This window comes from Saccostrea echinata, unplaced genomic scaffold (assembly GCF_033153115.1).
Source record: "Saccostrea echinata isolate AGI-Se365-2 ecotype Australia unplaced genomic scaffold, CSIRO_AGI_Sech_v1 ptg000014l, whole genome shotgun sequence".
Classification (NCBI taxonomy): domain Eukaryota; kingdom Metazoa; phylum Mollusca; class Bivalvia; order Ostreida; family Ostreidae; genus Saccostrea; species Saccostrea echinata.
The window spans coordinates 12889012-12907296 of record NW_026889763.1 but is presented as its reverse complement, the minus strand read 5'-3'; the positions used below and the strand labels follow the sequence as shown (position 1 = coordinate 12907296).

The window sequence follows — 18285 nt, the reverse complement described above, 5'->3', positions numbered from 1 at the left end:
AAGGTCCTTGGCCAGTTGGGCATTAACACTCTGCCCCACTGTCAGCCGACAAGTGTCACTAAGTAATTATATGAACACTTAATAATGAGAAAGATTTGTAAAATGCAAATTTTAAAACCAAATAATTTCAGAATATTAAATATCACACTAAAACAAAAATTAAATATAACATTTAGAGTCCAACATTAATCAGGTTGGGCACACACCACCAAATGGTCATTTATCCCCCGTTTGGCGGTCAATCGCCCATATCAGAGTCATATTTAATGACCAAATGGTGGTCTTTTTTATTCAAATCCAATTCTTATAAAAATAAAGCAAAGGCGCATTCGTATAGGATCGGGGAATTTTAGTAAACATATTCCTCGCACAATTAATACAGTTCGGTCAATTTTCCATGTGTAATTTCTGTGGAACTTTGTAAAAATGATACCTACAGCTGTCCGTGACGGCCGAACTTCTTGCTTAATCAATCCAAAAAATATTTTCTTGTGTCTAGTTTAATAAAAATTCTATTTAGACCAGTGGTTTAACTCTTTAGAAGTTAACTTTCAATTGATCTTTGGATCTTTGTCTAAATAAATCTCTATAGAATCCAGTTAAACACGAGCTCTTCATACTTTACTGGTATGGTGGGCACTTACTGCTATAATATTCATTTTTTCTACATTTGAATGTAACATTTATTCTTTATTTGCTTTTAGGATGAAGTTGCGATTTCTGTGCGACCTTTTGTGGTTTAGTATGCATATTTGTGACGAATCTGCTATATTTAGTCAACGATTTTGAATAAAAGATTTACAAAGTGACAGTTGCAATTATTCTTGTTTTATTCCAAGAACATCGTTTTGAAGCAATCATCATATCATGATCTCACTGTATATTTTATTTTTATAAAGAATAAAGCCGTCACATACAAAATAAAATGAAATAAAAGCAAATTCTTCTTTTTCCTTTTATTTTCTAATTGAAAATTGACACAAATGTGCCTCCGTGGTTAAATCAGACTTTTGACCCGGTTCGAAAAAGATCATCATTTTTTATTGGTTTAAATTATTTGATTGGTTGCCCGGATGATAAAAATAGAAAGTAAGAAACATGATCAACAGGTGCAACAACGTTTGGGAAGGAGAGAAAATTTCTTTTTAAAGTCAAAACACAGAAACGTTGTACTTGTTTACGTTGGTGACGATTTGGTAAAAAAATTGAACGACATTGCGCAAAAAACTCCGCGTTAAATTTCCAATTTTTCTTGTTCATAGTACCGATAAATGTCTATAGTTTATTCCCCACGAGTTAATATTATGCGCCATTTCACCCCATTCCACAGAATTGAACAAAACGATTTTTCTCTCCCAAATGGTCAGTAAATACCGACTCCGATATGGGCGATTGACCACCAAACGGGGGTTAAATGACCATTTGGTGGTGTGTGCCCAACCTGTTAATAATGAATAAAACGGTCAATTTCACATGGTGATACTTATAACTCTAACATGTTATTTGATATAAATTACTTTTTGTATCTCCTGCACAGGATATAGGAACCACTCTTTCCTTTCCTTTCACAAAATGTGTCACGAGCAGACGGCACATGTGACCCCTTAACACTCTCGTTAACATGACCTATACTCAGATCTGCATAAATAAGATTCTCCTCAAAACTTTTATACTTAATCTGATTACACGGTGAAAGATTTCACATATATAGCTACTGAGTACTGTGCAAAAGCTGTTTAAATTTACTTTCTGCATAAATCGACATTTTACATCTGCACTACACTTTATTTCTTTCTCAGCTATTCGAACAATTGGCATTTTTCAATAAACAGATAAAAAGCTTTTACGACGTTTTTTAAAACCTCTAATTTTGACAGAAAATTTAATTTTCTTTTTCAATCAAGTCGATTTTTTACTACATATTTATATCATTACCTTTTCTCAAGTAAATATTACTTGGAACTGCAACATTAACCATTAATATTGAAAAGAATCACTGGTACCTTTTTTGAAAGCTTTTCGTCTGTTACCCTCCGGGGGTATTTTGAATAATTAACTCGATCATTTTTTATTCGTTTAATTTTGTTATGTTTTTAACGAAAAATTATTTAGTTATTAATACTTTAAAAGATTTTTTCTGAGTTTTAAACTATAGCAAAAATTATCTATATTCATCATGAATTTATTTAACATAGAAAACACATTTAAGAAATTTCCGGATTTATCACCTTTTTCGTTTTTTGTTAGTTCATTCAACCGGAAGTTTTCAATCACCTTGCAAACTGTAAACATTCTAAATTATGGAGAGAGAAAAAAAATCATCATTGTGATGGATGCTTCACAGGATTTTTCGAATCATTGTAGTTAAAACATACTTCTGTTCAGTGCTAGATAGCTAAAACCTGATGGAGTTAATAATTTCGTTCACATCGATTCACATTCTGTTGAACTTATCAGCTCATTTGGCAAAAATTTGATTTATGAAATGAACATCCATAAAATATGCTTTTTTGCATATAATATTAGTGTCTTGCATATGCACTAATAAAATATTTCCAGAAGTATTTAGTAGGGAAGGCAAGGATGATGTTGATTGAAGGGCTATAATCAGATCAAAGTATACATACAGTATCTGAGCATGTCCATCCCAAGTGTAAAACCCGACATTGGTAGCAAGGTGCTTCCAGGAGACAAAACGGGGCTCCCATGGGAGATCTGGAGGATTATCCTGTCGTATCTGTCTGCCGAGGAGCTTTGTCGGTGTGCCTGTACTTGTAAGACTTGGAATGATTTGGTGATAAGTCTGGATAGCTCAAGGTTTGCACTCAATGAGTTCTTCGTTAATAAATTTAATAGTAGTGAAAACAGTATAATTTTGTCATTAAGAAAAATGCATGTGATTCTTTTATGTATAAAAAGTAAGAAATTCTTGACTCCTTAATAATCAAAAATCCACTTTGTAGTTGATACCTTTGATTCTTTTCAGAAATTATATCCTACTATTTATTGATTATTAATAATCCCTATCCCTTGAAATTGATCTACATGTATATATTTAATTCTAGGTGGAAGGAGCTATACTTACAATGTTCTGACTGGAAGCATCCATTCTGGCCAATTAACACAGATTCAGAGCCTGCTTCCTGGAAGTTAGCTTTCAAAGAACAGTACCTCTCTGTCAGATTTTGGGGAAGGAACTTAAGGGAGCCAGACTCTGCCACCTGTCTGTATGTCCTGAAACGTAGAAAGGAGAGAAAAGTTATTCAAGTGGGCAGAGATATGCAGCATACTTCACTGAAGAGTGCTCTAGCTGTGGCAAATGATTATGACAGAATTGAGATCTACCCTGGTATCTATGATGAACAATTTGAGATGTCCTCCAAGATTCCGTTTGAGATTATTGGGGTTGGTGAGCTGGGTAGCATTATATTGGTGGTGTGTGTAGAGCAGATTGCACTGACAGGTAGAGTCAGTAACCTTGTGTTCAGAGCACCATGGTTTACAAACTTTGTTCTCAAGGTAAGTTTATTAACATAATATTGTTTACCATAAACATGTGATGAAAATTAAAAGATTTATGTCCAAATTTTCTTTAGATTAGATTTGTATATTATTATCAGCAGATATTTAAAGATGGAATGTGTTAGATGTGATAAGCAATATTTCAACAGAATTTTTCTGTCTGAAGTGTTGACAGTTCAGTAATCAGAGTTTGCAGAATTTACATGACAGTATTTTTTTGGACAGGTGAGAGTTGGGTATCTACAAGTTGACAACTGTATATTTGAGGATGGGATGGTGTATGTCCAAAATCCTGGTTCTTGTCACATCAAATTCTGTACATTCCGTCATGCAACAGTGATTCTCCAGCATCTGAATTCCAGTATCATAGAAAACTGTGAATTCTCAAAGACTGATTCAGCTGCTATAACAGTGGAGGGATTTCCCCGTGAAGACAGAAACTGGACATATGGCTACATGATGGAGAAAATTGCTGCTGTCAGCCACTTGAACAGGACACCACAGAAAGGCTACAAGATGGCACCACCTTCAGCATTCTCCACATCTACTGCTGTTACACAAAAATGGCTTCTGGAGAAATCAAGTGATTCAAAAACAGAGTCATCTCATGATCCACATCGTAGACAAAGCTACTGTAGTTCTTCATTCATGCAGAGTGAGTTTACAGACACTTCATTACAAACAAGAAGTGCAAATAAAGTGCATGGAAGAACCACTGCAAAACATTCATTTAACATTGATCAGCTCCAGAGTCGCAATTCATGTTTTTCCTCCCATACAGGGGAGTTAACTGGAAGTGCTAGAACTTGTGAATTTCTTTCTCAAAGTGACTCTTCAAATTATGGAGGTAAAAACACTTTAACAGTTCAAGGGAGCAGTCATGGTGGTAGCTTTACTGTCTCAGAAATAAGCAACAGTTCCATTATAGGGGGAGGTAGTATAAGGGTAGACATTGATGATCATGACAAATCTTCACTGTGTTCAGGTATGATAATGGAGGAAGAGAAGCCCACAGTTCAGTTTCAGGGTGAACAAGATAGTGTAGAAGCTAAAGAACAGAGTAAAACAGAGACAGAAAGTGGAGCAGAAAATATAGAAAGTGTGGGGGATAACAGCAGAGATCCCCAGGAACCTATTGATCCACCAGATGAAATAAGGTCAAGGTCACCAAGTCAGAGGAGTAGAGTCAGCTCTGGGTCAAGGTCACATAGTCCTGTGTCCACAGCTAGCGGGAGTGACATTTTTGATGACAGTAATGACAGTATAGGGAGTTACAATTCAGGATCTGTTAACTCTAGAGGTAAGTCTTGCACATCACTAAATGTCACAGATCCATTGATAAAAACAAGTGTTCTAGTAATCAAATATTTTTTTTACATACAGTAAAATTTGACTAATCCCAACACTTCTGCTGGTTCCAAAGAAATTGGCCAGATTAGACATCATTCTTGATTAGACAATATTTTAAACAATTGAATGTATTGAAAGGGACTTAAAGTTTAGAACATATTAGGCAAGATTTGGGGATATACGTCATCCGGATTAGACAAGTTTCACTTCATTTATAATCAGTGCACAGCAACATTAATACAGTACAACTGTAACTGATTCCTCACCTCAGAATAGTGAAGCCTGAGAGATTTTTTTTAATCTAATAACTATTCAAACAATTAATACAGTGAAACATTTTGCTGTTATTTACACTTGTTCTCTGTCATTTTTGTCTTACCTTGATTTTATTAGGGTCCAGCAGTAGCAGTGAGGAGGAGGAGGGAGGGTTACTCCTCTCTGACACAGACTCAGACTTCAGCGATGAGGAGGAATCGGTCATCATGCTGACCTGTCCCCAGCACCAGCAGCCTCGATCAGTCTCCGCGGCCAGTATTGGAGCTGACGTGGTCTCCATCTGTAGTCAAAACCAATCAGAAAATATCCGGATAATTGCTGATACAGCAGTTAACAAAGTGACAGAAGAGGTGCGGGGATGTTTGATCCACAGATGTCGGATGAGCCTTTGTAAAGGTGGGGTGATGGTCAGTCTCCAGGCTCATGCTATCATCTCCCACTGTGACATCAATGGTGTGGGGTATGGAATCAGGTGTATACAGAATGCAAGGGTAGGTAAAGACTTGTTTATCAATTATACTTTTTTTTAATGATCTCTTAACATGTATGATATATTTCTTATAATACATGTATAACATTGTAGGTCATCATCTTGAAGAATGAGATCCATCACTGTAGGACCTCAGGGGTGTTTATGAGGCTAGCAGCCTCGGGGTTAGTGGCTGGTAAGTTTTGGACCAAAGGAGTGTTTATGAGGCTAGCAGCCTCGGGGTTAGTGGTTGGTAAGTTTTGAACCAAAGGAGTGTTTATGAGGCTAGCAGCATCGGGGTTTGTGGTTGGTAAGTTTCAGGACCTTGGGGGAGTTTATGAGGCTAGCAGCCTCGGGATTAATGGCTTGTAAGTGTCGGGACCTTGGGGGTGTTTATGAGGCTAGTAGCCTTAGGGTTAGATGGCTAGTAATGTCAGTCCAGGGACTTGTAGGGTGGGGGTGGCAGTAATCTTTTATGTGCTGTTAGCCTGTCAGTTAGTAACGTATTTGTTAGGAGGATGAATCTTTAGAATAACAGTTATCTATTAAAAATAAAGATAAAAGCTTAGTCTGCTGGTAAGTACATCTATACTGAGATGTAACTATAGGTGTCTGCCAGATGGACTTTATATTGAAATTAAAGGATTATTTGTCATTTTGGAATGATCTATATGATCTGTTGATTTCAGGAAATGACATCCACTCTAACTGTGAGGCTGGTATTGACATCAGAAAAAATGCTGATCCTCTAGTCATGGTAGGTCTTAACACTCCAAAGGGGTAAAACAAAAATTGTGTTCCAGATTTTCTAAATTTTAAACTGTAATAGATTCTCTGCTAAAAAGACAATAGCAGGATTGGATTTAAAAAAAAAAAAGTTATGATAAATTTTTAAATCATAAATATTAGTATTCATTGAAAGAATTATTTCTTCAGAAGTTTAGTAACTAAAAAAAGAAATTTACAGAGCAACAGAATTCACCATGGGAAGCGGTCTGGGATTGTCGTTCTGGGAAGTGGGCGTGGCCAAATCAGAAACAATGAAATTTACCAGAACAAGGAGGCTGGACTTTACATACTGTACAGGGGAAACCCTACTGTCAGGTAGACTATATATAAACTGTACTGGGGAAACCCTACTGTCGGGTAGACTATATACACTATACAGGGGAAATCCTAATGTCAGGTAGACTGTATATAAAATGTACAAGGGAAACCCTACTGTCAATTAGACTGTACATAACATTAAGAATACTTTAATTCATAAAAAATTGTGTCATTAACTGTAGATTCCTATTTATTCTATTTTTCTTCTAAGGGCAGATCACTCTAACTCAATAAAACTACCCTACAAATAGTACTCTTTAGTTTGCAGTGTTTAGAGCTTCCTTAAATACTAGATAACAGACTTATAATTGCTCTTGGATAGAGACCTCAAACATTTTATAGTTTCTACCATTTATGAATGCTGAAGATTTGACATTTTTACAGAGGATCAAATAATAAAAGAATTCCAGGATAAATTGGCTGATACTAGTGACACTAACTTGTACAAATGCATTAACAATCTATTATTGTATTGTAGCAAGAATCAGATATTTAGTGGGAAGGCTGCAGGGGTTGCTGTAAATGAAGGAGGCAAGGGGTATATATGTGGTAAGTCACAAAGGGTATATATGTGGTAAGTCATGAAGGGTATATATGTGGTAAGTCACAAAGGGTATATATGTGGTAAGTCACAAAGGGTATATATGTGGTAAGTCACAAAGGGTATATATGTGGTAAGTCACAAAGGGTATATATGTGGTAAGTCACAAAGGGTATATATGTGGTAAGTCACAAAGAGTATATATGTGGTAAGTCATAAAGGATAAATGTGTGGTAAGTCACAGAGTATACATGTGGTAAGTCACCAAGAGTATGTATGTGGTAAGTCTCAAGGGGTATATATAAGTAAGATGGGTAAATACATATGGTAAATGGTTAATTAAGTCACGAAGGGTATAAATGTGTTAAGTCAAAAAGGGTATTTGCATGTGTGTGGTAACCAGCAATGATCACTCTATCTTATCCCATGAGTTGTTTAATCGGGCTCGAGAGTGGGGATTAGTCACTCATGATACTTGAGTGATGGTCAAGGGCCATATTCCACTCGTTGATGTATTTCTTCAGCATAATGTATGTATATCCAGAAAGATTCCGACAACTACAAAGGTTCTTTCATAAGGTTACTATATAAATTTTAGGAAACTATTAACATTTATTTGTATTGTAGACAACATAATACGTGAGAATCAGTGGGGCGGGGTAGATATACGACACGGAGGGGACCCAGTGATTACACAGAACATCATCTGTAACGGAATGTCTGACGGAATAGTCATCGGAGATAAGGGGCGGGGCAGCATAGAAAACAACATCATAACAGGTCTCAAATAATCTCAGTTTACTTCTTCAGATGTACTTCTATTATCTGTTAATGTGATGTATGTGAATTAGAAATGACTTTTTTTTATTCATAAAATTTCAATTCTGAATTCAAATTTTTTCCCACAGGAAATGCTGGGTGTGGAGTGTGGATTACAGCAGCATCACAGCCACTTATCCATGGCAACCAGATCAACAATAATTTAGACACGGGGGTTACTTTTGTAAACAAAACGGTACTAAAACTGTGTTACCTGTCACCCTCAATGGCAATTGATGAAATTAAATCTGAAGTAATATGTCAAAGGGTAAAAAATTCTTAAGTAACAAAATGGCAGCCAGTAAATACAGGATGGGACAATGTATTTCAATATATTTTGGAAAAATGATATAGGGCAAGATATCCTGGTGTTCAGAATCAAAACTTTATCTGATTATTTTTGGGGAATATGAGTTTTCTTACTGGAAAAATTCACAATATGTACATTTTCTTTAAAGAAGGTGTCAGTGTTAATCCTATTTGTAAAATTTTGAAAATTTCATCCCTAGGATGAGGCCCATGAAGACCCCATGTCCTCCATGGACCGTAGTGATGTACCTAGTCAGAAGAGTTCTGATTTCTGGCAGTTTATGAATGATGAACAGCCACATCACAGGAGATCCTGTACCAAAGCAACAGTAGAATACAATAGTATCTACCACAACAACGGTAAACTAACAAAAGTAGAATACACATGTACAATAGTATCTACCACAACAACGGTAAAGTAGCAACAGTAGAATACAATAGTATCTACCACAACAACGGTAAAGTAGCAACAGTAGAATACAATAGTATCTACCACAACAACGGTAAAGTAGCAGCAGTAGAATACAATAGTATCTACCACAACAACGGTAAAATAGCAACAGAAGAATACAATAGTATCTACCACAGCAACGGTAAAGTAGCAACAGAAGAATACAATAGTATCTACCACAAAAACGGTAAAGTAGCAACAGAAGAATACAATAGTATCTACCACAACAACGGTAAAGTAGCAACAGTAGAATACAATATAGTATCTACCACAACAACGGTAAAGTAGCAACAGTAGAATACAATAGTATCTACCACAACAATGGTAAACTAGCAACAGTAGAATACAATATGGTATCTACCACAACAACGGTAAAGTAGCAACAGTAGAATACAATAGTATCTACCACAACGATAAAATAGCAACAGAAGAATACAATAGTATCTACCACAAAAACGGTAAAGTAGCAACAGAAGAATACAATAGTATCTACCACAACAACGGTAAAGTAGCAACAGTAGAATACAATAGTATCTACCACAACAACGGTAAAGTAGCAACAGTAGAATACAATAGTATCTACCACAACAACTGTAAAGTAGCAACAGTAGAATACAATAGTATCTACCATAACAACTGTAAAGTATCAACAATAGATTACAATAGTATCTACCACAACAATGGTAAAGTATTAGATATGTTGTTTTTGGTCAGGTGTAATAGAGTGCGAACCAAACTGTAATGAAATATCAAGGTAGTCAGATTCAGTGATAATGATGATGCAATGTCACTCTCATGAGCTGATTATCTTTACATGCTTCTGGACATTTGATTCATCAGATCTGCTTTTCTTCTTTAAGGAATCAAAGAACTGTTTTAAAAGCAAAATTAATTTGGCATACTCTTTCAGGTCGTGGAGTGTTTTTGATGTTTGGGGATGAAGTTGATGTCAAATGTAATGCTGTACATGGTAACCGTGGTGATGGCATCCATATTGACCAGGAGTTTCCTGTGTTGGTGAAGGACAATAGTGTCACCTGTAATGCAGGAAATGGACTGATAACGTCTAATGTAGGGGAGGTAATCCACTGTGTGCAGTAAATCTATGTCAGTCGTTGTCAATATGATGGCTCACCATATGGACTATAAGTACTGTGGAATCATCATTGTTCATAGGTGACCAATATTTTATAGATTTTGTGGGTAAATTATAACCAAGAATTTACATCTTCACAAACAATATCTTTATCAGTGTTTCAGGTGATTCAGTCTTCCATAGTTACATGTTAAAAGCAAAATTAGGTCTCCCTTACACCAGTAAAAGTTTAGCTACCCATAAACATTGACCCCCACAAATTAAAGTGATTCCACAGTATACTTGTATGAAATTTCTTTCCAATAATTTAAGTTTGTTGCATTAAAAATATTACTCTCCTGTGTTGTTAGAGAATTCAGAGGTAATACAGTGACTTGTTTGTTGTAAAAGTCCCTGTCTTTATATTTGTCTTTTATCATTTGGTATGAAGTTATATGCCACAGAAATATTGTCATGATGTAAAATATTTTCAACAGAGCCCAATCTGTATCTATTTAGGTGAGTGTGACAGGAAATGGAATTTTTGACAACAGGGATCATGGGATATTTGTAAAGAATGAGGCTGTGTTAGAGGAGAATGACATCATAGGGAATCAGAGGAGTGCACTGCAGCTAGAGAGAAATACCAAAGTACTGGTAAGTTACTGTAAACTAACCAAAGTACTGATAAGTCACTGTAAACTAACCAAAGTACTGGTAAGTCACTGTAAACTAGCCAAAGTACTGGAAAGTCACTGTAAACAAACCAAAGTACTGGTAAGTCACTGTAAACTAGCCAAAGTACTGGTAAGTTACTGTAAACTAACCAAAGTACTGGTAAGTCACTGTAAACTAACCAAAGTACTGGTAAGTTACTGTAAACTAACCAAAGTACTGGTAAGTCACTGTAAACTAGCCAAAATACTGGTGAGTCACTGTAAACTAACCAAAGTACTGGTAAGTTACTATAGTCTTACCAAAGTACTGGCAAGTCACTGTAAACTAACCAAAGTACTGGTAAGTCACTGTAAACTAGCCAAAGAACTGATAAGTCACTGTTAACAAGTCAAAGTACTGGTAAGTCACTGTAAACTAACCAAAGTACTGGTAAGTCACTGTAAACTAACCAAAGTACTGGTAAGTCACTGTAAACTAACCAAAGTACTGGTAAGTCACTGTAAAAAGACCAAAGTACTGGTAAGTCACTGTTAACAAACCAAAGTACTGGTAAGTCACTGTAAACTAACCAAAGTATTGATAAATCACTGTAAACTAACCAAAGTACTGGTAAGTCACTGTAAACTAACCAAAGTACTGGTAAGTCACTGTAAACTAACCAAAGTACTGGTAAGTCACTGTAAACTAACCAAAGTACTGGTAAGTCACTGTAAACAAACCAAATACTGGTAAGTCACTGTAAACAAACCAAAGTACTGGTAAGTCACTGTAAACAAGGGCACTGTATAAACACCAAAGTAATGGTTAGTCATTCAAAGGGTACTGTATAAACACTGAAGTACTGATAAGTTTTTAAAAGGGTACTGTATAAACATTAAAGTACTGGTTAGTTATTCAAAAGTATTGAAAAGTACAGATAAGTCATTGAAAACAAGGGTACCCTTTAAACACCAAAATTAATAACTAATTTTTCATAAGTATCAAAATACAAAGGAGGAATGGGGTTTAATGTTTTGCAATCTTCTTGTCACAAATCCCTCTCCAAAAGCATTAGACCAAAGGAGTTTGATAGCTTAAAGTCCTGTTCTCTTTTTAAAAGTATTTAAGAGTTAGGAAGGGCTGGCTGCAATATTTTCTAGCTGACATACAGTAATTAAAAACAGCAAAATCCTCTATACCTTTACTTATTATGAGGTGGGTTGATAATTCATGGCTATGAAATCTTGCCCCAAACCCAGTCCCATGTTGTTTTAATATAATTAAATTTGACATTGTTCAGCATTTTATGGTTATAATATCTTGACCCCTGTTTTTCTCTGATCTAGTGAAAACTTCAGGGCATCATTATTTTTCAGCCATAACTTCACCTCTTCCCCCCTCAAACGACCTTCACCACTAAATATCTTGAATTCCCTCTTAACAGACATTAAACCAGAATGAGAAAGATTCAATAATTCACAGATATAATACTTTGAACCCCATCATACTAGAGAAAGCTCAATATTTTGCAGTCATAATTATCTTAACCTCTGCCATTAAATCAGAGAGCAGGTAATTTACTGTATTTGTACTTTAAAAAGGGGGCTTCATATTTTAGCAGCTTTGGCGCAGACAATGATGCACTAATTTATGAATACCATTAAGAAATCATTTATATATACAATACACGGTCCGACGTGTGTAGCGCTAATTCATGATTACACCAACAACTTCATACCCAGTGATTGTGCTAATTTTGAATAGGCCAATTTATGTACACATACAGTATATGATTTCTTGAACCCTCTTCTCTTCAGGATTAAACCATAGGAGTCTTTTACTTCAATAATATCTTGACAAATCTGTTCCCACCCCAACCTTTTAGTAATTAACTTATCAATATTTTGCACTTAAGGACTGGGGTAAATATGTAAATACTGGGGTATGTTATGAATGAGGGCTTAATATACGGTATTTTGTGGGGATTTTGCATGAAAGATGAATTAACGAAGTATAATTTTAATAAAAGTTCAACCCTTTTATTTTACATAATAAAGGGAGTTTAAAATGTATACTATAAATAAATCTTTTTTTTCTTAAAACATCAGAACTCTCATTAATTCTGTTTATTTTGCAGGTAGAACAGAACCGTCTACAGTCCCTGTCAGATCGTGCCATCACCATCATCTCAGTCCAGGACGGCACTGTAAACAATAACCAAGTGTACAGCGTCAATCCTGACCCAGTCCTGAAAACTACCGACTCCAAATGTCAACTCAAAGACAACAAAATCATCCATATTGACACCACATCTGGGTATTGGCTGTGATTTTCTATTGATTTCAAAGTTTAATACCTGTTTTGTAATCATATATACCTTTTATGGAAAGTTAAAAAAAAATTATAAAATCAATCTATTCAAAAGCTTTTAAAGCTTAACCACAAATACTTTTACAAATACTTATCTGGAATTTGTGTTCTCAACTTTATTCCCTTTTAGGGGAGAAAGGCATGAAAGCATAGTACATGCATTTAAGCAATGTTTTGAGATTTGATATTAGCATTGGAAAATACTTTTTTATGCCCCTGTAATTGAAGATTCCGGGGGCATATAATTTTTGGTACATCCATCTGTCTGTCTGTCTGTCTGTCTTTTTGTCCATTTGTCTCCAAAACTTTAATCTTGGCTACAACTTTTGAATGGTTGGTGCTAGGGATTTACATATTTATATGGGTATTACTTGTGACAAGACATTACTGACCTCGTGACCTGAACCTTAGAGTTTGACTTCCTTTTAAAAAAAACTTTAACTTTGGCCATAACTCCTGAACATTTGGTGCTAGGGCATTCATATTTCACATGTGTATTATTTGTAACAAGATATTTCTTTGGGTACCAAGTTACCAACAGTTTTGATCTTTTGACCTTGACCTTGGAGTTTGGCTTACTTTTGTAAAACTTAACCTTAGCCATATATATCTTTTGAACGGTTGGTGCTAAAGCTTTTATATATATATTATTTATAAAGCTTGTATATTCTTTGTGACAAGACACTGTTTAAAACTAATGGTAGAATACATGCAAATCTGTTCGTCTGCAGCAAAATTTGTGCGTCTCGGGCGGTCGGGCGCACAGTTATTTCAAACACTGGACAAGACCTTTTTTTTAATCAACATTTCTGAACTCATGACCTTGGAGTTTGAGCTACTTTTTTAAAACTTAAACCTTGGTCATAGCTTTTGAATGGTTGGAGCCAGGGCTTTCATATTGCACTTGTGTATTCCTCTTAACAAGACTTTCTTGGGGAGGGTACCAATATTGTTTACCCTGTGAACTTGACCTTGGAGTTTGACCTACTTTTGAAAAAAAGGTGCCATACGGGGGCATCAGTATTTTACAAACACATCATGTTTTTCTTGCAGTGAAAATGGAACCAAAGCAAGCAAGGATTTATGGATGTTAAAAGACCCCCCAGCCAGACCTCACATTGAAGCCCCGCCCACCATTCCGACCTTACCAGCCAATCAAGTGACCTCTGTTACTAGGGTTACAGTGCCATCTGCCCACAACTGTGAGGAAGGGAGCAAACTCTGTATTATTCTCTAATCTTCAAATTTAAACAGTGACAACATCTAATGTTTTTCACATGCAAATGGTATATTTTTGTCATCTTATTAAAGTACATGTACTAGATATACATGTATGTCATGAACAATTCTGTATGATCAGCTGTAATCAGTTACAGTTGTTTCCACCTGTGGCATCAGCTGACATATTTAATGACATATATACACATGGTACATACTCATTTTATTTGCTATACAGTGCCCTTTCCCAATTTTCTAATTTCTGTAATTAAATTTATAAAAACTTCTAAATGTTAAACAAATACATTTTTTGTGAGAAATATAATTAGGTTGTATACATAGACATGTTTCTTCTCCTTCCTGATTTTTCACTACTGAAATAGATGGATCAAGCTCTGATTTTCATTCTTGTTTCCCTGAAAATGAGGAAATTTTAGAAAGTTGTCTTAAAGAGATCAGGTTACTAGGCAACAGGGAAACATGATTATAGCAAATCACCAAGAATTCAAACAGCAGAAATTACTTTGTTATATCTGTAATTTGTTATGTTCAGGAAAGTATTCATTACTTTCTAGTATTGAGTGAAAAATTAGTAGTTTCTTATGTTAATTTAAATTTACAATACCTGTGTTTGCTTTAAATATCTTAGATACTTTATAAGGCATTCGTCTTAGCTCATAGACTAGAGAAAATGAAAATGCTTGTAATCAATTCTCTTCTAAATTCATTTCACTAAAAAGATTTTTTGAAGTTATTATTGTCTAATAACAATATATAGTTATAATTGCAAAATAATTGTGTCTAATATGTTAAAAAACTGTTTACATTGTGAGTGTTTCTTAATTCTTAGGTTACATATGTAACTTCAAATGTTTGTTAATATAAATAGATACATGTATACTCATTATGCTTGATTTAATATATTTGTTTTCAAGACTGTTGTTAGTATTTAGTTCCCTTTATTATATGTATTGAAAGGTGCCAATGTTTATGTGAAGTAAATCAAGAGAATCTTCACTTTATACAGACAAGTCCCATTATCTCAATTAAGAACTCAATACATATATACATGGTATTCAAGATATTGATGTTCGAGATACAAAGTTTAACTGTATTATAGTAGATACAGTATTATACAAATTGTATTATTCTGTTTTTCAGTCTTTTTTTACCTATTGATCATTATTTTTTGCAATTGGACTTCATTTTCTGTGATCAACCTGACATCATACATAATACAAAACACCTACAGCATCCTCTGATAGTATTTCTTGTAAACTATATTGATACCTTTTCTGTAAATCACAGTTGTATTATTATTATTTTATTCTTAAATCAGATAATACTTTGAAGGGGTAGCTATTTCCTAGTGTTTAACAATTTCTTTGGGAGATTTTCTTTTGTAATTCTATAACTGTTGCAGCAGCAGAATTATTACAGATAGTTTACAAAATAGGCTAAGTGACTACAAATTAAAATGTATCACTCTAAATATCTTATATATATATTTAAAAATTTCAAAATCTGAGCAACAAAACAATTTATTGATTATAGTCTCTGGTAGATCTGTGTTTTATTAGGCCATTCCAAGTTTTTTCTATGTTTAGCATCCATGCACGCCTTGGTTTTTGGCACCCCATTTCAGAAAAAAAACAAAATCAGGAATCCTAAAATTGATTATTTTGGTCAAAATCTCGGAAATTTGTCAAGTTTTTTAAATATTTCTCTTTAGTATGTCATATTATGTATATTTTAAGCATTCAATACCTTGATTTTACAAAACAAAAGATATTTCTAGGAGAAAAATAGATTCATGAAATCAAATTCTTTGAATGATGTCATTTTTATTACTGTAAAGTCTGTGTTTTATTTTCTGGCTTGTGTGTTTTTTGCGAATAGGTAGGTACCCCCCCCCCCCCCCCCCCGGTAGGTTTTTGAAAGATGGGTGGACGCTAAACAGAGAAAAAACTTGCCAATGGAATGGCCTTAATATAAAAAATAGTATGTATATTTCCTGATACTTTATGCTTTTAATGAAGATCTATTGTCATTGTTGATACATGATGTAAAGTTCCGCTTCATGTCTGTTCTGAAGATGTGGATGAAAGTGCTGTTACCTGTAGCATGGTGAGAATGTTGAGGGAGTTTGATAACTGTGTGTCTGTCTGTCTGTACGTGTAGTTATGTTTCTATATTTGGATGGTACTGTTTTTGCAGGTTGACATGGGTAGTTGAAGTATATTTCTTTCACCATTGGAGATAATGGTTAATGGTCTGTTACCTCTAGACTGTTTGATATTGATAACCATCAGGGGATGTTAATTTGTACCGGTATTTGTGGTACATGTACTGAATTTGGAGTCGATTTAGATAGTTTGAGTAATTTACAGGACATAATTGTTTGTGAAGTTTCGCTTTTTCTGTGATAAATGAGATGTCAGCTTTAATTAAGATCATGTTACTGTATTAAATTTATGTTAATTAGCATACAATACAATCTGTGATTTTTTTTTTGGATTTTTAGTAAAGGTATTATTATTTTATAATCATTGTATTATATATTATTAATTCAAATACTATACATGTATCTGACCAGGCTTTCGTGGCTAGATTTTACCAGTGTTCATATATATACACAAATTATAGTAAGTCTTCTACAAATATGGATCAATGAGGCTCTCAATTTTTTTTTTTTTGTGTTTTTTTTTTTTTTGAAAATTTATTTTTAAAAAATTATGCCTTTAAATACATTTGTCATCATTTGTTCATATAGAAAGCAATGTGAAAAGTGATTTACCAGGGTGTCTTAGGATATATATTTTTTATATAATTTGTGTTAAATACTTTGATTGCAATTGATAAATGGGTTAGTTGACAATGAGAATTTAGGTCAATAATATCACTATTTTTTGTATTGCTAATTTGAATTCTGAAATTATTATTTCTAACCTTCTCTTAGATGTATCGTGACAGCTTAGCATTACTGACTGCATGAAATATGCAGGGTTGTCCCTAAGACCCGGGGGATGGGGAATTCCCCCGCCTATAATGATGTAATCCCCCGGTTATTCTGGTATTTCCCCTCGTCCCCCTGTTAAGGGAGGAACCCCAGATCCCTTTCTACTTTTTTAATGTCCCGTGCTATTTTAATTCTTAGGGACAACCCTGAATATTTATTGTACAGAAATTAAATGCTTTGATCATACAAATTACCTGCAGGTTTGTAAAAGTTAATATTCAACTGAAATATAACTTTATTTGCTGATTTTTTTATTATATACATTTCAATCTATAGTTTTATTTTATATATAAGTACACATGGAGGTAGATCTGGTGTATATTTACTTACACATTCCAATTAATACATGTGATAATACTGCTTAATAATGTGGTTCTTTTGTTGAGAGTACTTAATACATGTAAATCTGGTTTAGGTCAGAGTTTATCTATTATAGTATACAATGTATATTATACACTGTTATATTACTGTTTAAGTATACAATGTATATTTTAATACACTGTTATATTACTGTTATTCATTCTCCTTTTTTTCTACATTTTCCACTTCCCTGTTTATCTCAGAATAAAACAAAAAGAGGAATATTTAAATGACTATCAGCATATTGTGTCAAAATAAGAGATGTTTGCATATAATGGATTTGGCTTTTTGAAAAGATTCTGTTATCGCTAATCTGTATAAGTTTATCAGGACTGCATGGTGTTTCATTTTTAAACATTTTGCTCTGGAAATTTTAAATAAAGTGGAAAATGTAAATTGAAAGGAATCTTTTGTTTGATAGATATAATTGTGTACACATGAATATTTTGTTGAAATTGATTTACATTATGTTGAAATTTTAATTAACTGTAATAAAATGTATGGCGAAGTCAAACTGGGCAATGATTCATATACGCAGGTCTGGGACGGTACATATTGTAGTCCAGTACACATAGCGTCTTCGACGACTATACCTATGTACCCTAACTGTACATATTGTCATCCATCTATAAGCATATTATATTGTAGCTGGTTGAAAAAATTATGTGTACATATTCTCACCAGCGAATACTGTAAACCAACTATTATTCGCGGCATCTTTTATTCGCGATTTTTCAATTTG

The 18285-nt window shown here is 34.3% G+C and overlaps 1 protein-coding gene across 2 annotated transcripts; it reads left to right on the top strand.

Moving 5' to 3' along the window:
• The first annotated feature begins 2638 nt into the window (after window positions 1-2638).
• Window positions 2639-14408, top strand: LOC133186763 (F-box only protein 10-like). 2 transcript variants are annotated; one of them, XM_061322062.1, is made up of 15 exons: window positions 2639-2817; window positions 3066-3519; window positions 3748-4822; window positions 5266-5639; window positions 5732-5813; window positions 6307-6374; window positions 6585-6721; window positions 7203-7273; window positions 7893-8045; window positions 8174-8280; window positions 8594-8753; window positions 9755-9924; window positions 10439-10576; window positions 12714-12892; window positions 14000-14408. In XM_061322062.1, exons 1-15 carry the CDS (start codon window positions 2639-2641, stop codon window positions 14181-14183), a joined length of 3531 nt encoding a protein of 1176 aa, XP_061178046.1. In that variant the 3' UTR covers window positions 14184-14408. The 2 variants fall into 2 exon arrangements, with proteins under 2 accessions (XP_061178046.1, XP_061178045.1); XM_061322061.1 differs by having other exon boundaries at window positions 10439-10580; window positions 12718-12892.
• The last annotated feature ends 3877 nt before the right edge of the window (window positions 14409-18285 follow it).